Raw genomic sequence first — 25,151 nt, 5'->3', positions numbered from 1 at the left:
GAATCTTAAGCAGCAAAGTCACCTTAATAGCTGCAAGGCATCCGAGCCATGAGAGTGTATATGCTTTCCAGCTCTGGAGGTCAGATCTCGTTTTTCGACAAAAACCCTCAAGTGTGGTCCTCAATCAATCAATCAATCAAAAAAATGTGTAGAGCGCGCTACTCACTTGTGAGGATCTCAAGGCGCTGGGGGGCGCGAAATCAAGGGGGGGGCATGGAGGGTCACTGATCGAACAACCATGTCTTGAGGTTCTTACTGAAGACCAGGAGGTCTTTGGTTTTGCGAAGGTCGGTGGGGAGGGAGTTCCAGGTTTTGGGGGCGAGGCAGGAGAAGGACCTGCCTCCTGTGGTGGTGCGTTGGATGCGGGGGACTGTGGCTAGGGCGATGTCGGCTGATCGGAGGTTGTGTGTGGGAGTGTGGAAGTTCACTCTTTCGTTGAGGTAGGTTGGGGTGGTGTTGTGGAGGGATTTGTGTGCGTGGATGAGGATCCTCTTATCCCTTATATCCCTTTTCAGGCGCACTGCAAAGACGATCGGCCGGCCACGAAGCACTGCTTTCAAGCTGTCCCATAGGAGTTCAGTAGGTGTGTCAGGGTTATCATTGGTGTCTAAAACGTCACTAATTAATCTCTGTAATATGAGTTGTGTTGGGGGCACAGGCCTGGCAGATGAATAGTGATATTAAGTGCGGCATGATCTGAGAATGCTTTTGCTCCAAAATCAACTGCGGTGGTGGATGCCAATAGTCTTAGGGTTCTGAGGTAAAGCTCTAACCTAGCGTAAGTCTGGATGGCAGCTGTGAAGAAGGTGTAATCCATCTCCGTGGGATGACGTTTGCACCTTACGTCTGTGAGCCCATATGTGGCCACTTGTTCCAGGCCCTGTGAAGAAGACGTACCTGTTTGTCCCACTCGTTGTACGGACCTATCCAGACCAGCATTGGGAACTAAGTTAAAATCCCCCACAATTAGGACATCAGTATCTGTGGTGGTCACCACCTGACTCAGTGCATCGCAGATGAAAGCCTAGTAAGGAAGAAAGCATTATGGATACTATAGAATGGTTATTACACCTGGATTTTAGACACAACCTGTATCATCCTCCTTTGCTCTCTTGAAGCTCTCCACCTGTCTACAACTCTAAGAAACTGATGATAATCTTAAATAAAACAAATATCATGCTATAAAGGCGTAGACAATCTGACAAAACGCACATAGGTAATTTACCTTTAACCAATGCCTCCTTCCACAACTACATGAGTGTATGGATTACGGACATTGGCTTTGATTAAGAGTTAGGGGTGATGGTAATCATCGCATGCCAGGTTAAATAGTGCATGACTTTAACAGATTGTCTGTTGAAAAACAGATGTGAAATTTAGCAAATGGCCTCAATACTGAATGTCTGTGGTCCAGATGCACTGTTTAACACATGCACTATTTACCTCATGTGATATTTACCATGTGCAAAAAATAACAAGTAGTAAATATTACCCAATGAAAAATATGTAAAGTAATTGAGAACTAGTGGAAAGTACCACCTACACAGTCCTCCAGCCATCAGCAGGTGGTAAGAACTGATGAAAGTGTAGGGAGTGAAATACAAGTGTAATACAATACAAAAACAAAGCCCAACACGATAATGTAAAAAGCACAATCTGAGCTGATAAAAATAGCATCTCACACACACCAGACCTACATGAACAGTGATGGGTAGGTGGAGCTCTTACATGTTAATTGCAGCACTGCTAGGCCAGTATTACATGCTATACCAGATCCAGGTTTTGCTATAGCTAACCGTGAACCATGAGGCTGGAAACCCGGTGTAGGAAAGTACCATCTTGCCTGGCATGTTGCCTGTATGTATGTTGTTTTAGCCCTTGTGTCACTGGGATCCTGCTAGGCAGGACCCCAGTGCTCATAGTATGTGCCCTGTATGTGTTCCCTGTGTGGTGCCTAACTGTATCACTGAGGCTCTGCTAACCAAAACCTCAGTGTTTATGCTCTCTCTGCTTTCTAAATTTGTCACTGCAGGCTAGTGACTAAATTTACCAATACTCATTGGCACACTGGTACACCCATGTAAATCCCTTGTATATGGTACTTAGGTACCCAGGGTATTGGGGTTCCAGGAGATCCCTATGGGCTGCAGCATTTTGTTTGCCACCCATAGGGAGCTCAGGCAATTCTTACACAGGCCTGCCACTGCAGCCTGAGTGAAATAACGTCCACGTTATTTCACAGCCATGTTTCACTGCACATAAGTAACTTATAAGTCACCTATATGTCTAACCCTCACTTGGTGAAGGTTGGGTGCCAAGATACTTAGTGTGTGGGCACCCTGGCGCTAGCCAAGGTGCCCCCACATCGTTCAGGGAAAATTCCCCGGACTTTGTGAGTGGGGGACACCATTACACACGTGCACTATACATAGATCACCACCTATGTATAGCGTCACAACGGTAACTCCGAACATGGCCATGTAACATGTCTAAGATCCTGGAATTGTCACCCCAATACCATTCTGGTATTGGGGAGACAATCCCATGATCCCCCGGGTCTCTAGCACAGAACCCAGGTACTGCCAAACTGCCTTTCCGGAATTTCCACTGCAGCTGCTGCCAACCCCTCAGACAGGATTCTGCACTCCTGGAGTCTGGGCAGCCCCAGCCCAGGAAGGCAGAATAAAGGATTTCCTGTGAGAGAGGATGTTACACCCTCTCCCTTTGGAAATAGGTGTGAAGGGCTGCCTCCCCCAGCCTCTGGAAATGCTTTAATGGGCACAGATGGTGCCCATCTCTGCATAAGCCAGTCTATACCGGTTCAGGGATCCCCCAGCCCTGCTCTGGCGTGAAACTGGACAAAGGAAAGGGGAGTGACCACTCCACTGACCAGTACCTCCCAGGGGAGGTGCCCAGAGCTCCTCCAGTGTGTCCCAGACCTCTGTCATCTTGGAAACAGAGGTGTTGGGAGCACACTGGACTGCTCTGAGTGGCCAGTGCCAGCAGGTGACGTCAGAGACCCCCTCTGATAAGCTCTTACCTTTCTTGGTAGCCAATCCTCCTTTCTTGGTAGCCAAACCTCCTTTTCTGGCTAGTTAGGGTCTCTCCTCTGGAATATTCTTCAGATAACGAATGCAAGAGCTCACCAGAGTTCCACTGCACTTCCCTCTTCGACTTCTGCCAAGGATCGACCGCTGACTGCTCCAGGATGCCTGCAAAACCGCAACAAAGTAGCAAGACGACTACGAGCAACATTGTAGCTCCTCATCCTGCCGGCTTTCTCGACTGTTTCCTGGTGGTGCATGCTCTAGGGGCTGTTTGCCTTCACCCTGCACTGGAAGCCAAGAAGAAATCTCCTGTGGGTCGACGGAATCTTCCCCCTGCTAACGCAGGCACCAAAAGACTGCATCACCGGTCCTCTGTGTCCCCTCTCATCCTGACGAGCGTGGTCCCTGGAACACAGGAACTCTATCCAAGTGACTCCCACAGTCCAGTGATCCTTCAGTCCAAGTTTGGAGGAGGTAAGTCCTTGTCTCCCCACGCTAGACTGCAAACCTGTGTACTGCGTGATTTGCAGCTGCTCCGGCTTCTGTGCACTTCTCCAAGGATTCCTTTGTGCACAGCCTAGCCTGGGTCCCCAGCACTCCGACCTGCAGTGCTCAACCCTCTGAGTTGCACTCCGACGTCGTAGGACCCTCCTTTGTGACTCTGAGCCAGCTCCTGTTCACAAATCTTTTAAGTGCCTGCTCCGGTACTTCTGCAGGTGCTGCCTGCTTCTGTGGGGGCTCTCTGAGTTGCTGAGCGCCCCCTCTGTCTCCTCCTCCAAGGGGCGACATCCTGGTCCTTCCTTCCTGGTCCCCAACAGTACCCAAAAAACTCTACCGCGACCCTTGCAGCTAGCAAGGCTTGTTTGCTGTATTCCTAGCTCTCTTCGGTGTTGCAGAATCCTAAGCTTCTTCCATCTGGAGGCAGCTTCCTTGCACCTTCATCCGGGGTTTCCTGGGCTCCTGCCCCCCTGGACACTATCGCGACTCTTGGACTTGGTCCCCTTGCCTTGCAGGTCCTCAGGTCCAGGAATCCGTCTTCAGTGCTTTGCTGGTGTTTGTGGTTTTTGCAGAATCCCCCAATCACGACTATTGTGTCCTTTTGGGGTAGTAGGTGTACTTTACTCCTACTTTTCAGGGTCTTGGGGTGGGGTATCTCTGACACCCTGACTGTTTTCTTACAGTCCCAGCGACCCTCTACAAGCTCCCATAGGTCTGGGGTCCATTTGTGATTCGCATTCCACTTTTGGAGTATATGGTTTGTGTTGCCCCTAGACCTATGTTCACCTATTGCATCCTATTGTAATCCTACACTGTTTGCATTACTTTTCTTACTATTACTTACCTGTTTTGGGTTTGTGTACATATGACTTGTGTATATTATTTACCTTCTAACTGAGGGTACTCACTGAGATACTTTTGGCATATTGTCATAAAAATAAAGTACCTTTATTTTTAGTAACTCTGTGTATTGTGTTTTCTTATGATATTGTGCTATATGATATAAGTGGTATAGTAGGAGCTTTGCATGTCTCCTAGTTCAGCCTAAGCTTTGCCATAGCTACCTTCTATCAGCCGAAGCTGCTAGAAACACCTCTAGTCTACTAATAAGGAATAACTGGACATGGCACAGGGTGTAAGTACCACAAGGTACCCACTATAAGCCAGACCAGCCTCCTACACCCGGTGATAAGAAAATGCTTCTTTTTGCATGATCACCTCCATTTTTGGACTGGTGCTGCTTTTTATTTACTCCGTTCATGAGGACTATGTTAATCAGACCCCAGTGTATATGCTCTGATGCCTAAAATATGTTAACACTGGCTATATGCCTTATTGGCCTGTTTAACTTACCTATACGTGTCTAGTGTAAAGGTACAAAGTGTACTCAGTGCCTGTAAGTTAAATGTCGCATGTGGACTGCGGCACATATTGTGCCACCACTAGAGTGGCACTGCAAGACACAACTGCAGGACTGCCACCAGTAACCTGGCTGCACAGGTTTAAACTGCTAATTCGACCTGTCAAAATAACCCCTTTTGACAAGCCTAAACCCTCCTTATAAATATGTCACCCCTAAGTAAACCTTAATACCCTATAAGACAGGGTGCATGATCTTTAAAAGTAGGAAATGTGAAGTTTTAATGTTAAAAATGTCTTTACAGTGACATGACCCTAAAAGCTCATTTCACTGTAGCATTTGGAGTTAAAAATTAAATGAAATAGTTTTACCTCCACCTAGGAACCAGCTAAAAAGTTCATTCTTAGACTTTAAAAGATGTACTATAAATCCAATCAAAGAAACGTTTTTAAAATTCACCTATTTGCCTGCCGAAAGCTTCCAGAAGCCCATTTGCATGAGTTTCCAGCTGTCACCCAGGGGCTGAATAGCTCCTTGATGAGGCACGTGCTTGCTCTCAGGGCCGAGACAAAGGCCTTGGGTGTGAGGAGGTGTTTTCTTCTGCTGACAGGAGGCAGTGCCCAAGAGGCCGGCCATGTCACAGACAGATCTAGCTAACAGCTGGGTCTGCCACAATGGGAGAGGAGTTGCCCCCAGAACCGGTTGTAAGTGACCACAGAGGACAGATTGCTTATTTCCCTGGACACATGTAATTTACCAAACCTTTGTGTTTTTACCACCAAACCTGTATTCCGGCCCATTAGGTCTCTTCGTTTCCATCACAGGTTTTCTCACTGACATTTGCACTGGGCAGATTGTGCTCTAAACTCGATGGCCCATCAGCGTGTCCAATACCAGAGGTAGTTGGAACTAAATTACTGCCCTCAGTACCAAATGGTCAAGGGCTCTTTCTTCCGAGGACCTCTCTGAGCCTTGAAACAACATCACGCACAGCACTGACAAAGATCTTCACCCAGCCTGCCCACAAATTCAAATCAAAATCCAGTTTGGTTTGAATTTGGTTTGATTAGGCAGGATTTAGCATGTATGGCTATTTTGTGAAGCTATACTATCCAATTAGGTACACTGAGCACAGCAGATAGAAAGGGGTCATATGGGACCATTTTGGGCGTGGAGAAGACACTAGTTTGAATCATGAATGGTTCATGAAAGGATTTAGAAGGAGATTAAGTCTGACAAAACAAGGTGTCATACAGTGCCTTCAAACATTTGACTAGATCTTGTAGTGTGGTCAGTTTTATATATCCTTTGCGCGTTAGCTTCAGGCGTTAGGCCTTTTTTGCACTTTGCCCTGGATGTATTTTATTCCTTTGCTCGCGGCATAGAGCCTCTGTGCACTTTGCTCTAAATGCTTTTTATTCAGCTTCATACTGTTATTTTTCAAATAGCCAGTTCTACGGTCTTGTTTTATTTTTTATATCACACTGTTTAGCCTACTTCAGCACTGGAGTTTTCAATATCACATTCTTGTTCACTCTGTGCTTCAGTCAAGGATACAGTCTGGTACATTGCCGATAGACGTGGTAGGAGTTTAGTCTTTGGCATTCCTGCGTAGGGACATTTTGTGATCACACTGACATGTTAGTTATAAAAACACTTCCTTGTCCTAATACATGCAAGAGGGAGATTCCGACCAGGGAACCACAACTAGACGCTGACTGCCTTGTTGCAGATGCTAAACCAGATTACAGGCCTTTGCTCAGGTATGAGGGTAGATGGCTTCCCAGGGAATCTAAAAGGCAAGTTAGAAGCTTAACATGCTGTGCTCGAAATAGAACTAACTGAGAGAGAGTAGAATTTATTAACACCATGATAGCGTTATTCTTATGTTTCACTCTCCTCGTTACTATTTCAATCGTACTGTGTTGTATGGTTCTGGTTATTGCGGCTCACGCCTTAATATCTAAAATGCAGTCGTTTTATTAAAACAATCTATAAAACTCAAACTGCCTTTGTCATTTGTATATGAGATCATACTGTAAATGAGAGAGCTGGTTTGGATCTGAGTGACCACGACTTCCCTGAGAAGTTCCAAAGATGTCATGCGTTCGGCTGCCCAATCATCTCTTCCCCTTGGGAGAAATGAGGCACTGCTAGTTAGCCGGAGCAAAACCGGATTTGGGGTCACAGTGGTCCTTCTAAGTGGGTAAGACTTAGGGGGTCATTCTAATCTTGTCGGGCGGCGGGAGGCGCCCGCCAAGCGGGAACCGCCAGAAGACCGTACCGCGGTCAAAAGACCGCGGCGGTCATTCTGAGTTTCCCGCTGGGCTGGCGGGCGACCGCCAGAAGGCCGCCCGCCCAGCGGGAAACCCCCTTCCACGAGGATGCCGGCTCCGAATGGAGCCGGCGGAGTGGAAAGGGTGTGACGGGTGCAGTTGTACCCGTCGTGATTTTCAGTGTCTGCTATGCAGACACTGAAAATCTTTGTGGGGCCCTGTTAGGGGGCCCCTGCAGTGCCCATGCCACGACACCCGTTCCCGCCAGCCAGGTTCTGGCGGTCAAAACCGCCAGAACCAGGCTGGCGGGAAGGGGGTCGGAATCCCCATGGCGGCGCTGCCTGCAGCGCCACCATGGAGGATTCTTCAGGCCAGCGGAAAACCGGCGGGAAACCGCAGGTTTCCCTTTTCTGACCGCGGCTTTACCGCCGCAGTCAGAATTGGCCTGGATGCACCGCCAGCCTGTTGGCGGTGCATCCGCGGTCCCCGGCGCTGGCGGTCTATGACCGCCAGGGTCGGAATGACCCCCTTAGTCCCCCACACCAGGAACAACCCTGCTACCTAGAAATCCAGTAGTCTCATTTAGGATAATGAGAGCCCACGCGACATGGCGCCTCCAACGATTGGTCTGGCTCTAATTTTCGGGTCCGGCTGACTCTCTCGGTCCCGTTAACGGAGACGTCCGTGGCGCTGAGGATTTCCGCCACCACAAGATAGGTATATCCTATTGTTTTGTGGTCGGTTGTTCAAGCTTGAACTTTGAAAGGAAAACCCCGATATTGGTGTGCCTTCTCTGACCTAGTGCTGTTTTTATAATGGCGAATCCTAATGTAGTGAATAAAGCGCTTAATATGCGACAACCGCTCACAGGACATCTGATAGCACTTGGTCTGATGAACCAGGGGGGTCCGGTCACGTTTGTGGTGGACGCCCATGCAGCCTATAGAACAGAGCTTTTTTATTCTTGGGTCGTATTTCCAGCAGTTGATGGGGGTACACACACTTTTCATGATTATACTATTGCGAATGTCCCTGGACAATACAGGGCATATGCATACTTAGAGATACCTTTATCTTATCAAGAACACCATAATTGGCTTGATGGCGCCCTCCCACACACAGTAGCACAAGTTAGGTTAGGTCCACTGTGTAATGATGGTCCTACCTGGCCTTTATTGGCTACATACACACCATATCCTGCGGTTGCTAACTTGGCGGTGGCTGAAGTTCGTCGTTTATATATCGACTTAGCGACTACATATAGAAGATTAGTTCAGTTTGTAATGCAGACACTAAATACTAACGCAGCGCGTGCTGCTCCGGCGCAACCACATGCGGTGGTTCCAGGTATCAATCCGGCCACTGTACACTCAGTTATGGGTAAAGTACCGGCAAAACGAGAGGAAACTCCTTTTTGGCTGTCGCAAAAAATTAATACACTGGAAGCAGTATTTCCCCATACGGGACCTCAGGATAAACATAGGATATTGACAATGTGTTTACCGTACGGAATGGTTCCTACTGTGGACCATTGTAATACCTGAGGCACGGTGTTTGCTGCGCTCTACACTACAGCACACGGTACACCTACATTGGCTTATTTACCGGAAGTGCTAAAACAAATTCAAGATGAATATGGGGCTGCCCCAGCCTTAGATTTAGGGATGCAGCTGATGGGCAATTTTGCCACGGTTACTTCTATTATATTGAGTAATCTCAAGGGAGAGGCAGTGGCACTGGCAGTGCATATGCGTCTTCGTGTAGTCCCACAGCTTAATCAAGAGCGGGAGCTGCCGAGAATAATAGCGGAAACATATTCGAGTATCGGTCGTGATAGCCTAGGGGCTAGACCGCAAAAACCACAGTTACAGAGTAAGAGTAGTAAGGATACTACTAAACAACAGCAACCTGAGGGTGCTAAAAAGCGCTGGGAGAAAAAACAACAAACACCTAAAAAAGACAGGGGACAATCTCTGCAACCGGAGACTCCACAGAACAGGTATAATCTCAGGAATAGGGATAATTTGAAGACGCCTGATAGATATCAATATACTGATACACGCCAATCTCGTTCCTTTCAGGACTCGTCGGAAAAGAGAAATGAGAGAGGTGGGCGGTCAGAGCAGAGAACAGAGTACGTGAAACCGAGACAGGAATCACAACGCTCAACTGAGGTTTCTGTCAAGAAAGAAGAGAAACCGATCCAACAAAAACAGCAATTTAAAAAGAAGAAGGTGGCGGCGGTCTCAGTTAGACATGCCACTCACGAAGAGAGTTCTCTTGAAGAACAAGACATGGGCGCTATCACTGTTAGACAGCGCGGCAGAGGTCACAATAGTTCGCCGGAATCTTCTAGAGCATCTGGAGGTGAAAGCAACTGATGACTTCATACAAGTCGAAACAGCAGATATGTGTGTCTCTGATCCCGATAGAGTTTATACAGTAACTTTACAATTAGAAGGGGACATTGAGCGCACTATAAACGCCATCTTTTGGGACCGTATGGTCAAATTGTATGACATTCTGCTGGCCGAACAGGATTGGCCCCCAGACTTTGTTCGCGACTGTCCAGTTGGGGAGGAGGTTATTACACCTTCATTCTCACCACTTGTTCCGGGAGAACTAGCAGAGTCCTATAGTAATACATGGGCTCTGGCACAAGCACCCGCCTTATATAGAAATCATGTGGGGTGGGATAGGGATTCACCTTATCATGTAATTCCGATAAAGGGCGAACCTCAGCCGCAACCGCAATATCCTATCAAATTTGAGGCAAGGGCATCGGTAAGGAAAATACTTACACAATTGGAGTACCAGGGAGTTATTGCACCCTGTGTCTCGCCGATGAATAATCCCTTATTTCCTGTAGCTAAACTGGACCATTCTTATAGGATAGTGGTGGATTACAGACATTTAAACGGACATACACGCACATATGCAATCCAAAATTCACACAGCGCAGCGCTCATGAATAATATTGTGCGTAAGAAATACAAAACAACATTAGATATCTCGAATGGATTCTTCTGCCAGAATATAGTGCCCGAAAGTAGGGACTATACGAGCTTTAGTGCGTTTGGCTCTCAGAAAAAGTTTTGTCGTTTGCCTCAGGGGTATAAGAATAGCCCAGGACTATTTTCTGCTCGTGTAACTGAAATTCTGCACGAGTTGGACCATGAGGCTTTGTCATATGTTGATGATATATATCTGACAGACGATGAGTTACTGCAACATTTAAGGCGGGTAGCACGCATTGTTGTGGGATTTGCTGAAATTGGCTACAAATTTAATTTTAAAAAATCAAAAATTGCCTTCCTCAGCGTCATTTTCCTGTGATATGAGTTGTCGAATGAGGGCAAGAGCTTAGCGCCCCACTTTTTGGAAACATTTGCACAGTTGCAACCTCCGAATACGATTCGGAAACTCCAGTCGTTATTGGGGTTTCTAAATTTTGGCAGAACTTACATTCTTGATTACGCTACACGTATAAAACCATTATACGAGTTGATTCGCCCAAATTTTTCGAGTAGATTTTGGACGAATGAGCATACACATATTCTTTGCGATTTTCAAACTGATCTCTTAGCAGTAAAGCATTTACACACACGGGACAATAAGACGCATCTGGTCATCAGGGTTATACCTGGGGCCGTTGGGTTTACATATGTCACCTTTAATGAGGGTGAGACAGTCCCGATCGCATACAAGTCCCACTTGTACTCTGCTGCTGAACAACGTTTTGCACAGACTGAGAAAATTCTCACTGCTGTACAGATGGCTGTGATAAAAGAACGACCTCTTGCCCAGGGCCAGCGCATCGTTGTCGTTTCCCCGATTCCAGCCTTAGAGGCTGTTACAAAAGCGAGTGTTCCTAATTTGAAAGCTTTACACCCGCGGTGGATACAACGGGCAACGTCTTTAACAGCCACTGATGTAGATTACATATTTGACCCTAAATTGCAGACTCAAGAATTTCTTTAATATGAAATGGAGTACCCAGTTCCCGCTGGCACATTGCCTATTGATCAATATCAGGTGGTCATGTACACCTATGGCTCTGCGCAACCAGCGGTTGGGACTAAACAACAGTATTCTGCTGCATGTGCGGTGGTGAGCGGCTATATGGGGGGGGAAAAATTCTGCCCCCAACATACTTATACACAGACATTGGGAGACTGTACAGCACAGTTGGCTGAGCTGAAAGCTCTGTTGTTAGCCTTGGAACATGCGGATCCGGCAATATTTACACTGCTGGTTTGTGATTCCTATTACTGTGTTCAGTCTTTCAATGAATATTTACATTACTGGAGGTTGAATGGGTTCAGAGATTCCAAGGGTAACACCATTAAACACAAATTGCTGTGGGGGAAGGTTGCGGATCTGAAGGAAACGCTTCCTAAAGTCCATGTTGTGCATACACTTGGACACCAGCGCGTTGGAATACACGTTGCTGGCAATACTTTGGCTGATGAAGCCACGAAATCGGCAGTGGCAGTTGCCACTGTGGCCGCAGTAACTCGTTCGAGTTCCAAACCAGACACAGAGATTTTGGCTGCCATAAAAGCTACGGCTGATGGCACGCCATTTCCTAAAGGATTCCCTTCTAAATATAGTTACTGCATGGGTGGTATGCTGAACGCTGTAGTTAAAATCCCAGGCGTTGGTGTACGTGAAATGCCCAATAAAATTGAGCGACCTCGATTAATTACTGCAGCACATGAGGGGGCGGCTTCTGCACATGCAGGTGTGGCTGCCACCATTTCACTCATACAGGCTCGTTATTGGTGGCCTGGTCTCTATAAGGAGACAAAGCAGTATGTCAAATTAAAGTTTCCACGGCTAGACGCCCGCAGCAGACGCCCCTTCTCATATCAAATAAACCTTTACAGTGTGTGTACTTGGATCATTGTGGTCCGCTAACGCCAGATAGTGCATACAAATATATATTGGTTGCTGTAGATTCGTGCAGCAGATTTGTGTGGGTCTGGCCACAGCGCTCGGCTGACGCTCGAACTGTTATTAAAGATTTGCGCATCTTTGTCGATACATATGCAGCTGCGGCTTTTCATTCGGACCAGGGCCCTGCTTTTGCCTCTAAGGCATTCAGGGACACAATGGCTTCGTTGGGGGTCCAGCTCCAGTTCTCGTCTCCATTTCATCCCGAGGGAAATTCTGTCGTGGAGCGTTTAAATCGCGATTTAAAGCAATCCTTAACGGCCAGAGTTATAGGTACGGGTCATAGTTGGCTAGCCCACTTGTTTGGAGTGCAGAGAGCACTTAATAACTTGCCTAGAAGGTCCCTGGGGGGTCGTACTTCATATGAGTGCCTGTTTGGAACACAAATGTATGTTCTTGATCTAGATGGTCCTGGTGTGGAGACGGCAGATGCGCCCTTTGACATAAATGATCGTGTCACTGTTTTACAGGATTTACAACAATTCCGAGAAGATAACTCTTCTGCCAGTGCTGCCTCCACAGGAATTAAGGATGAACCAGTAATGCCTACTGGTTTGATTCCCAGAATTGGGGATCTTGTGCGTGAAAAGGTCGCAGTGAAAAAATAATTTGGCCCTTCATATCGAGTGCCAGTCCCTGTGCTAGGGATCCACGGCACAAGAACTGTGATTTTGCCACCGCTGCAAGGGGCCAAAGGAAATCGCTTTGTTTCCATTGATAATGTCAAGTTACAACATGTGGCCGATTCTGCACAGCAGACCAAGAGGGTCGCCCAGTAGTTCCAGAATCCCTCTCACTACTGGGGACGAGGTTCCACTGCAGGTGATTTGCACCAACGATATTTCCTCTCCGAGCTTGGGGAGGGTGGAAGCTGATCTTGCGATTGTTCCACTAACGGCAAATAATTTGGGAACTTTAGATCAAGTTGCTGTGAGTACTACTGATGTTACTGAAAATATAGTCTACAGCGTACCATGGCGGGCGCCACAATCTGCTCCTTTGTTTATGGTTGCACCTTTTGCGAGAACTGCCTCCGGCTGCTTCAACACTACTGATGATACCATATCGGACTCTTCGTCCTCCTTAACACCAACCCTGGGTCCACGTAAGCTGCTGTGTTGGCGCCAAAACACATTTTGTTGTTCTTTGGAACTATCTATGGCTTTTCATGACTGTGATGACTTTTTTCCTATGGCTGGGGTTTGTTGTTACCTTTTTTCTGGTGATACATGGTCATTTTCTTCCTGAACGATCTGAAATTGAGCACGTGGAGAAGGTGTTGAAACCGCATTTTTCTTCACATATGGTTCGAAGAGACTTGTCCTTTGTGAACATTTCTGCTGTATCAATTCCGGATGGGATTGTGTGGGATAGAGTAATGTTTGATATATATGGTCCCACTGAAATAATTCAAATACAGTATGTTCTCAAATTATCAATGAATGATATCGTTATACCAGGCATTGTATCTGATGATTGGGATGTAAAGACAGTAGATTCTATATTGACAGAATTGCAATATTATACTGTCTATGAAAATGAAGATGCTTACCAATTTAGAGATAATTATGGTGACATGTTTTGCTACAATTATTATGGACACCACTTTATTCATAAAGCTGGTAGCCCTAAATCAATATTTGAGTATATGCAATGGGAACATTGCCCGACTCCTCCACAGGGGAGTTCTAAAACTTATTCTGATAAATTTGCATATTTTTCTGGGCATAATCAACAGTGTGCTAAGTCTTACTATTTTAAGGTTACTCCGTATGTTAATAAGCAAATGTTATTGACTGATACTAAATTACTGTATTCAAATTTGTTTGTATCTAAACTTTCAGTTGAGGGGTATGAATACTGGTCCAAAACTGTTGATTTGAAAAGTGTCTGGGGAACGAAAAATTGGCAAATGTGTGGTAGGGTCGCTTTGTTTAGGGCGTGTATTATTCCTGTCCAAATGATTTTCTTAAATGACACTGTACAACAGACTAGCTGTTTGGGCTTAGCAACAATTAGAGACTTGAATTTGCCTAGCATACCTGTCCCTTCCAAATTGAAAAATTGGCAGCAATATATTAATGCCACGTTTAATGAGCTTACAGACTGGGTCCAGAATGGTACGCTTAACACTTCATTGACACGTCCGGGCGGGTGGTTATTGTGGCCCATAGACACTAATGGGTGTCATCAACGTTTTGTCACCTCTTCTGGGGGGTTCAGGACTAGTAGGGCAGACCCTCGCTACATATCACCAGAACATGCTGATATCATTACTACATATAGCGTGGGGAAACTTTGTCAACAATGGTTAAAGTCATCCACGCTAGATGCAGTTAAGTCACATCTCATGTTACTGTCTAATAATACTGACTTGCAAGATTTTTTGTCAGGTCCAAGAGTACCCCGGAAGAAACGTTTTTTGTATGAAGTTTACAATGAGATTTGGAAACTTTCACAACAAGAGGCGGCGGCCCGGTTAAGGCAGATAGATCAGGAGAATTTGAAACAAGCATTGTCTGTTGTGGATAATGGAATGCATACCCTATCCGACCGTGTATATACGATTGATAACATTGTCTCCTCTGCTATAGACATTATTAAATCAGATATGTCTTCTTTATATCATGGGCAGAGTCAAACGCGGTCCATCATGCAGTTGGGTTGGACTCTACAGACATTAAAGGCAGGTCGCGTTCCGTGGCAGCACATCCGAGCCAAGGAGATATTTTTTTCCTTTAATTTGACAGGTCAACAACAGCTAATGGCTAAAAAGGAAGCAACATATGTTATGTTAAATATTGAAAAGTTGGAGAAGTTGCCTTTTACTGTGGCTGAGATTCCGTCAGCTGAGTGGTTGATTCACGGGGTTATCAATTTGCCTATTTCCACTCTGCAATTCACTTCTTGTTTGAAGCATATTCCGGTGGGCAGATATGAGAAGTTGGGAGACAGTTACATACATGAGGTGTGGGAGCTTCCCTTTTTATACAGATGTCTTAATGGTATGAGGGAGGTTTTTCTTAGCGGTAGCGAATGTGAAACTTCTGTCAGCCATTCGATGATTTGTAAGCAGCTGTCTTTGCATGGGGCTTGTAATGCCTCGGTTGCGAACTTGGCTTGCTATCTTAAGGGAGTTCCAGTCCCAGTAATTAAAAACACTTTCCAGGTGCTTTCAAACGGCAGCTATGTCCTTCTTAACAGTGAAGCCTGTTGTGGCATGCGTGCCGGAATAGTTTACGTAGTCGTTGTCACCAAGGCCGTTACGTGCTGCGGGAATGTGTTGTTTCCCCCCACTCAATTTAGGGAGGTATCGGACATCTGGCCTCACATTGCTAATTCCAAGGTGAATTTCAACAAGTTGAGTCGACTAAAGGCTCTATTGTTTCAAAAGCATGTGGCCCTTAAAATTTGCACGCGAGACCTACGCACTTCAGGTGGCGAGGTCATCTGCAGAAATACAGTCCCTATCAAATACTAACTTTCCGAGCCACTTTGGTGAACTCGTGGGACGTATATTTAATGCGTCCAGCATTGCTGGAATTGCAAATTTTTTCAAAGCTGTTGGTTTTGCTCATACCTTCCCTTCCATATTCGGTTTGATACCTTCGGCTATTCATTCTATTTTCGGAAGCATTTTTGGGGGATTTCCGATTACTTTGGCTTTGTTGGCTGGTGTTTTGCTGTTGCTGTTATTCTTCCATAATGGCTGTCCCACCGCAACGAGATCCAATATTGGCGCTCCCGTCAGCGCAGCTGTGTCATGAACGCATGATGCAGCATTTTGGAGCAACACTCCTGGGACAATTGGAGTGTGACTGGTCTCTGTCATTCCGACCAGTTTTGGATTGTGTGCAATCTGTGTTTTGGTGCCTTTGGTGCTCGTTTGAACATGCACTGGCTCTCTGTCTCTCACTGCAGCGCCCCCCAGTGGTTGATACTAATCTGTTGATGTTCCCGATTAGGGCTCATTCCCAGACTTGTGTACTGCGGTTGCGTTTGCTTCGTGAGGCAGTTTATGATATTCCCTTCCTGGAGGAAGATGGTATTGTCTCATTCATAGGCCCTGCACGGGGTGCCGCCCCGGATGGTACTGGGGCTTTGGAACACACCTGCTCCATGATAGTCTTTGGCGTGGATTTTCCAGTGTTGACATCTGTCGAAGTGGAGGATCTCCTGCTTTCCGTGGCTTCCGTTTAAGAATTAGATTTTTTTTTAATTGACATTGTAACGATTTGGCTTTACCGTCACATGCTTACAAACTTAAATTAGTTTTATGCTTTGATGTCCTCTGGACTTGTCGAAATATATTTTGTATATTTTTGTATCTGGGGCATATTTTTATTTTCGTTTTTGATAAGAACCACTTGCTACCGACAAGGGGAGGGTGTAGTGTGGTCAGTTTTATGTATCCTTTGCGCGTTAGCTTCAGGCATTAGGCCTTTGTGCACTTTGCCCTGGATGTATTTTATTCCTTTGCTCGCGGCATAGAGCCTCTGTGCACTTTGCTCTAAATGCTTTTTATTCAGCTTCATACTGTTATTTTTCAAATAGCCAGTTCTACGGTCTTGTTTTATTTTTTATATCACACTGTTTAGCCTACTTCAGCACTGGAGTTTTCAATATCACATTCTTGTTCACTCTGTGCTTCAGTCAAGGATACAGTCTGGTACATTGCCGATAGACGTGGTAGGAGTTTAGTCTTTGGCATTCTTGCGTAGGGACATTTTGTGATCACACTGACATGTTAGTTATAAAAACACTTCCTTGTCCTAATACATGCAAGAGGGAGATTCCGACCAGGGAACCACAACTAGACGCTGACTGCCTCGTTGCAGATGCTGAACCAGATCACAGGCCTTTGCTCAGGTATGAGGGTTGATGGCTTCCCAGGGAATCTAAAAGGCAAGTTAGAAGCTTAACATGCTGTGCTCGAAATAGAACTAACTGAGAGAGAGTAGAATTTATTAACACCATGATAGCATTATTCTTATGTTTCACTCTCCTCATGACTATTTCAATCCTACTGTGTTGTATGGTTCTGGTTATTGCGGCTCACGCCTTAATATCTAAAATGCAGTCATTTTATTAAAACATTCTATAAAACTCAAACTGCCTTTGTCATTTGTATATGAGATCATACTGTAAATGAGAGAGCTGGTTTGGATCTGAGTGACCACGACTTCCCAGAGAAGTTCCAAAGATGTCATGCGCTCGGCTGCCCAATCATCTCTTCCCCTTGTGAGAAATGAGGCACTGCTAGTTAGCCGGAGCAAAACCGGATTTGGGGTGACAGTGGTCCTTCTAAGTGGGTAAGACTCAGTCCCCCACACCAGGAACAACCCTGCTACCTAGAAATCCAGTAGTCTCATTTAGGATAATGAGAGCCCATGCGACAATCTCAATTGAGAATGACGTCATTGGCTGTGGACCAGGTAATTTTTTGGGGGGAAGAATCATGCCCACTGGGTCATTCAATGTTATGGTATCCCAGACAGTCACGCTTACTCAGGAACAGACAAAAAATCATAAAAATTGGCTTTTTTAAGGCCTTTACATATGAACTCAGGTGAAGCTCGAGCATCTTAAAATTTACAAGAATTAATCCTTTAATTCACATCTTCTGTTATTATAAACACCTTCTTGAGGAATAAAAAACATTACTTTATAAAAGTCTAAGGGGCATATTTATACTCTGTTTGCGCTTAATATAGTGTCAGTTTTTTAATGCTATTTCAGCGCAAACTTAACTCCATATTTATATTTTGACGCTAGACCTGTCTAGGGTCAAAATGTTGGAGTCAAAGTAATTTTTTGCCTGCGGAAAACTACCTTGCGTCAATGAGATGCAAGATAGGTGTTCTGGGGCAAAAAATTACTCTAAGGCCCTTGTGCCTTATTTATCCTCCCGTGCAAAAATTGTGTACAGGAGGGAGGCGGGCCTAAATAATGGCGCTAAGCTTGCTTAGCGCCATTATTTAACGCCTGGGTCAGGGCAGGCATTAGGGGACCTGTAGGCTCATTTCCATGGTGGAACACCATGGAATGGATCCACAGGTGCCCTCCCCAGGCCCCAGGGACACCCCCACCCACACCAGAGGGGCAGCGGAGGATGGGGGACCCCATCCCAGGTAAGCACAGTCAAGTAAAGGTAAGTATTTACCTTTTTTTTTTTAAATGTCATAGGGAGCCGAGATATGGGCCCCCATACATGGCACAGGGTGCAATGGCCATGCCCAGGGGACCCTTGTCCCTTGTGCTGGCCATTGGGGTGGTGGGCATGCCATGTGGTATGGTAGGTTTAGCGCCATAAAATGATGCTAATCTGGTTAGTCATCTTTTTTTACTCCAACCAGCATAGCATCGTTTTTTGGTGCTAAACACCCATCTCCCCTACCGCCACCCCCACCCTGCTAACGTCAATTGTTTTGATGTTAGCCCACCCTTTGCGCCAGATTGTGCCATTCCATTAATATGGCACCTGGCTGGCGTCCTGGAATGGCGTTAGCGCAGGTTTGCATCAAAAAGTATACATCAGGACCTAAATTAGGAAGCACAGTGACACGATTGATTTTCCTTTAAATATCCAAGATACTCTAGCACTTGTTAGTACTGCACATTTCTTGAACGTAGTACCTATATGTTGGTGAGAAGGTATTATGTTGGGAGAGAAGGAACAGAGAGGCTCTCTTACAAATGATGTTATAAATTGCTGTAGCAGTGAGAGTAGGTGAAAGGATGATCATTGGCTACTGTGCAGTATCTCAGTTTGAGTGTATAGAGAATTACTTGAGCTAAGACCATTTGGTTGTGATTTTGAAGTGATTTTTTTTTTAAATTTATCAAACAACAAACATGGAGAAAACTAATGTGATAGTTGTAAAAATATTGCTATTGAGATTTTTTTAGTATTTGTGAAAAAGAAACACAGTGTATTTTGTATGCTATTATGGTTATAAATTGTAAGATTAGAATTGATCATACTATAAATGACTTTGGTTACTTACTCATGTCCATACAACTACATCTCAACCTTTATTAAAAGTTTCTGTAGTTACTGAATCCTGAGTACGTCTTAGTTAGTATAGTCTCTCTCTCTCTCTTGGTAGGATAACCGCAGCTGGACCATGACGATGGATGAGCAGTTGGTTTTGTGGGCATCAGCCCGGCCAGAGGTAGGTCTCTTCTTCCCTATCATGTGAGGACCACTCTCCCAGGTAAAAGCAGGGCTACACTTTTTTAACAGTAAATTGACTAATCCGTGGGTGAATACCTTCTGCAGTGCCATGAAGTGCTAAAAATCCTATGCTTGTAAAGAAAAGTTAGACTGGGATAGGGGTCTTCTACTAGTTCCCATATGAAATAAAGACGGTCCCAGATTAAGAAGAAGAAAGGAAGCCCTTTATGTCTTCCAGTATCCCATGCTTCTCTGTTAGTATGTTAAAGGGCCTTGGAGGTTTAAATCCACTCAATGGCAATGTCTGGTGAATCCTCCTCACTTCAGCAGAAGCTTTTTTCATTCTGTTTGAATCGTCACAAGACCTTTCATAAAAACAAAGTTCATCTACTTCAGCTGGATTTTTTTGTTTGCTAATAACTTTGTTGTCATTTGACTATTCATCACAAAACAAATTTGGTGGGACGTTCCATGGGAAAAATATATTTTGGGACATCCCTGTTTCTCAGGCTCCGCTTCACAGATCGCTCCAAGACTTTCAAAGAAGAAGCTGAGGTAGATTAGATTTTTAGAGAAAGTTTCCTGACGATTCATCAAACAATGCCAAAGTATTAGCAAACCAAAAAATCCACATCTTAAGGAAACATGGACCTAAGTATAACTACCAGGTGAGAACCGCCACTGAGTAATATGTGTAACTCAACTTATGTTAATAATAAGCCCTTAGAAATTCACTGCTGTGTAAAAACCATAAACCAAGAAAATTCAACAGGTATACATAAATGAGATAAGTGTAACTTGCACCGCCATAGAGTTCAGATGTCATCAGTGATGTAACATGTGAGGTCATAAGCAGTGCACCACAGTGGTGCAAGTAATACTTGTGCACAGGGGAGTAGTTGAAAAATCCCCCCCCCCCACACTTTGACCAATATATAGCAATATATGCACAATATATACGCCAACCAAGGAAAGAAAAAACCAGCCTGGTTCACAGACGAACTAACCACCTCCAAAAGCCGTTGTCAGAAGCTCAAAAAGAAATGGATCCTAGAACGCACGCCCGACAACCTCGCCTCCCTCAAAGACGCAAACCGTGAACACCACCGCCAAGCGCGCCCACTTCACCGAACGCATCAACAACAACGCCCACGACTGCAAAGAACTCTTCGGCATCGTGAAAGAACTCTCAAATCCAAAAGCCAACGCCAACGACATCCCGCCCTCCCAGAAACTCTGCGACGACCTCTCCACCTTCTTCCACCAGAAAATCGCTACCATCCACAACAGCTTCAACACCGGGCCACCGCTATATCCCCCCCCCGACGTCTCCAACCGCGACTGCCGCCTCACCGCCTGGACCCACGTGGACGACGCAGAAACTATGGCAACCATGCACACCATCCACTCAGGCTCCCCCACGGACCCATGCCCTCATCATGTTTTCAACACAGCCAACGCCACCATCGCCCCCAAACTCCGCAAGATCATCAACCTCTCCTTCACTTCCGCCACCTTCCCGGACAGTTGGAAACACGCTGAAATCCAACCCCTCCTCAAGAAACCCAAGGCCGACCCCAACGATCTCAAAAACTTCTGCCCGATCTCTCTCCTCCCTTTTCCAGCAAAAGTCACCGAGAAGATCGTCAACACACAACTCACCCACTTCCTCAAAGACAACTCCATCCTGGACCCCTCACAATCCGGATTCAGACGAAACCACAGCACGGAGACTGCTCTCCTCGCCGCCACAGATGACATCAGACATCAAATGGACAACGGCGAAACCTCGGCCCTCATCCTTCTCGACCTATCAGCCGCTTTTGACACAGTCTGCCACCGCACCCTACTGACCCGCCTCCAGGAAGCCGGCATCCAAGACAAAGCCCTCCACTGGATCTCATCCTTTCTCTCCGACAGAACTCAGAGAGTCCGACTCTCCCCCTTTCGCTCCAAAGCCACCAACCTCATCTGCGGCGTCCCCCAAGGATCCTCCCTCAGCCCTACTTTGTTCAACGTCTACATGGCCCCCCTCGCAAAACTGGCCCGCCAGCATCACCTCAGCATCATCTCCTACGCCGACGACACCCAGCTCGTCCTCTCCCTGACCAAAGACCCACTCACCGCCAAAACAAACCTCCACGAAGGACTAAAATCCATCGCCGAATGGATGAACAACAGTCGCCTGAAACTCAACTCCGACAAGACGGAAATCCTCATCCTCGGGCGCTCTCCTTCGGCCTGGAACGACTCATGGTGGCCCGCCGACCTTGGACCCCCACCCACCCCTGCCAGCCACGCAAGAAACCTCGGCTTCATCCTGGACTCTGCACTCACCATGTCCAAACAGGTCAGCACCGTCTCCTCCTCCTGTTTCAACACCCTCCGCATGCTCCGCAGAATCTTCAAGTGGATTCCAACAGAGACCAGAAAGATGGTGACCCAAGCCCTCGTCAGCAGCAGACTTGACTACGGCAACGCACTCTACACAGGCATCCCAACCAAAGACATCAAACGACTCCAGCGTATCCAAAATGCCTCCGCCCGACTGATACTCGACATACCCCGCCGATGTCACATCTCCCCTCACCTGAGGGAACTCCACTGGCTCCCGGTGGAGAAGAGGATCACCTTTAAACTCCTCACCCACGCTCACAAGGCACTTCACAACGCCGGACCCTCCTACCTCAACTCCAGACTCAATTTCTACGCTCCCACACGTCAACTTCGATCCGCCAAACTCGCCCTCGCCGTCGTCCCCCGAATCCAGCGCAAGACCTGCGGCGGCAGATCCTTCTCCTTCCTCGCCGCCAAGTCCTGGAACTCTCTCCCCACATCTCTACGCCAGACCCAGGACCTCCTCACCTTCAGGAGACTCCTCAAAACCTGGCTCTTCGACCGCTAACTGCAGCACACCTCCACCCCCACCCCCCTCCCCCCAGCGCCTCGAAACCCTGACGGGTACATAGCGCGCTTTATAAATATCGTGATTGATTGATTGATTGAGTGAGTGATTCCACCTCTTCCTATTAACTGCCATGGGCATTCCACCCCTAGGGAATATTGGCAGACATTGGTGCATAATTACCAATATTACAGAAAGATTTTAAAGGAATTTGGTCAAATACTACACATTAACCAATACTGGTGTGTCTTCTATTGATCCTTTATACATTCTTTCTTTCCTTATATGCTTCTTTCCTTTCTTTGTTTCCAACATCTTTCCTTTGTTTTTATGCCTATTTCATGCTTTCTTTCCAGCTATTTCCTTCTGTCTATTCTTCTCTCATTCCATCTGCTCTTTTTCTAGCTTTCCATCTTTCTTCATATCCCTTTATTCCTATCATGTCCATACTGTTTATTCACACCTTCTTTGCATCTTTTCTTTTTGTGCTTGTTCCATTAATTAATTATTTTTTGTCTTCCTTCCTTCAGTCGCCCAGCCTTTCGTCTCACATTACTTCTTTATTTCAATATATTTTTCAGTTGTTTTTTTTTCCTTTCATTTTTTTAATTTATTTTGTAATTCCTTCTATTTCTTCTTTCCATCTCTCATTCTTTCTTTCTTATGTTTTTCTTTCTTTCTTCTTCTTTTACATCTTTTTCCTTATTTTCAGTGTCCGTTTGTTCCCGCTTTCCACTATGCTTCTCTTTTATTCCTTCTTTCATCATTTGCATTTTACTTTTCTTACCTTATGCTGTCTCATGTCACTTGCCTCTATCTTATTTTTCTTTGCCATTTTAATATTATTTATTTTTCTTTGTCACCATTTCTCCTGACTTGCGTGGACGTGTGAGCCTGAGACAAAAGTTAAGAAGGGTCATGAAGCAGTTGAATCTGCTCCTATAGTACCCCTGCTCAAGCTGGTATAGCGGGCGGTTAACTACACCCTTGCTTATGCAATTCCAAAACATTTGCACTGTAAACAAAAACACTAAAATGAACAGTTTATAGGTGGCATTAGTGTCCATATAAGAACATTCCCTACATTCTGTTATTTGCAGGGGTGTCAAAGCATTGACTGAACTAGGTTTATAAGCTGAATGTGACTCTGTTAACCATATCCTTTTGTTGGAGAGACTCCGTACAATTGGCTCACAGGCTAAGGTGCTTAACTGCTTGAAAATCGACCAAACAGAACCTAGGAAATACACCTCCCTCCATACCATTCTAGGAAGAAGAAACTAACCTGTTGTGTTCTGCAATGATTTGCATTCTCCCCTGCCTATTCATATTTACAGTCTTCTGCCAGTAACACTGATCAGGTCTATTGTTCTTCTACCTATAGGAACACAACATTGTTCCACTGTTCTGTGTGAACACAAATCACCCTCTATTTAGATCATGAGATCTTTAGCAGAGAGTTTTTGGCTCAACTGCATGAGTAGTAACTTGGCTGAACACCAGTAGGTTGAAGATATTTCTGATGGGTGCAAGGACCATGAGTTGTGGGATGAGATATAGTCCACTGAAGGCAGAGCTAAAAGCCTGACATTCAGATGTCTCAATGGCTTTGCAACATCTTGATCTCTTTCAACAACAAAATCACCTTGCTTTCGACCATTCTCTTCCATTGCATCAGCCCTTGTGAGGACCTTGGTCTTTCAGTGCCTGATCAATCAATCTCAGATTGAATTTGAAGTCCCACAAGAAATGATTCATAAAATCAAACCTAACCCTCTCCTTTTCCATCAGACCACTGGAAAAATAGAATCATTATATTTATTCTACTCAGCCATCATCTCAATCATTGGAAGGTCGGTAAATGCTTTCATTATATCAAGTGTTGCGCCACAGTAAACCCACCTCTAAAAAAATTAACCTACCCCCCACAGTCTTATCTCTGACCTGTCTAATACCGCAAAGATTCCCAAAATGTCGGACACGTCTCAACACGGAATTAACCTAATTATTGATTTCCAGTGTGGTTTAGGCCACTTGGTGGGAGGCATACTATGTCAGAGAAGGGCTGATACTAGACAAGAGGGATGGGATTGTGCATTAATGCTTCTTGACCCTTTGATGGCCTTGATAGTGTTGACATTAATATATTTCTCATCCACTGAAGACATTCCCGTTGTATTGACAGGTGAGCACTTAACTTGGTTCGGTTGTTTCTTTGAAATTGTACTCCGCCAGTAATTTTAGGTTGTTTTCCTCCATAAATCCAATAAGCTGATGTCCTGTGCAGCTCGAGGAGCATCCAGACCTCAACTAACATGCAGCACCTACTTGGCTCCCTCTGGGTCATTTTCAGCAGCCACCACATTGGCCAAAATCTATAAACAAATGACACACAGATCCACTCCTGAATGATGAAGGTTCATGTCACTTCTTCTCTAACTGACTTCTAGAGGTAAAGGAAAGGATGGGATAAAACTGGCTCTGCCTCAGTGGAGCAAAAACGAAGATTGTGCTTTTAGGCTTCAAACACTCTATATTGATTTAGCAGAGAGACTTGTAAATGATTTTACTGTATTCAGATTAAGATAAGGCCCCTGCCTGGATTAGACTGATCCCAGTGTTACCTGGAACAGGTTAAGTAAGGAATTAAGAAAGAAGTATGACAGCAGACGTCAACCTCATACAACAGTGACGTGTGGTTATGTTTTAGACGTTTTAGATGTTTAGACGTCCAGAAGATGTTTAACCAGCCACTTGGTTGTCCATGCAAGAGGCACTGCAAAGTGGTAGACAGTATGCAGTGTTGATATAGAGATCATTTATTATCCAGCATAGCATCAAGGAGTCCATCGCTCAGTATTTCCCACTAGAGCCTTCGACAGTGAGGGGAAGATGCGGGTCCAGGACACATGTCCAGGTAGTTGTCGGTTGG

General features: G+C 45.5%; 1 protein-coding gene across 1 annotated transcript in view; it reads left to right on the top strand.

Annotated features, from left to right (window-relative positions):
• The window catches only part of LOC138257190 (probable E3 ubiquitin-protein ligase HERC1), an 805,868-nt gene that overhangs the window by 684,744 nt on the left and 95,973 nt on the right, over nucleotides 1–25,151 (top strand). The window contains exon 61 of the mRNA XM_069205891.1: nucleotides 19,247–19,312. Within this exon, the coding sequence (XP_069061992.1) occupies nucleotides 19,247–19,312 (66 nt within the window). The remainder of the gene's footprint in view (nucleotides 1–19,246; nucleotides 19,313–25,151) is intronic.

This window comes from Pleurodeles waltl, chromosome 1_2 (genome assembly GCF_031143425.1).
Source record: "Pleurodeles waltl isolate 20211129_DDA chromosome 1_2, aPleWal1.hap1.20221129, whole genome shotgun sequence".
Lineage (NCBI taxonomy): Eukaryota > Metazoa > Chordata > Amphibia > Caudata > Salamandridae > Pleurodeles > Pleurodeles waltl.
Note: the sequence above shows the minus strand (reverse complement) of the source record. Positions and strands in the feature narration are given on the sequence as shown.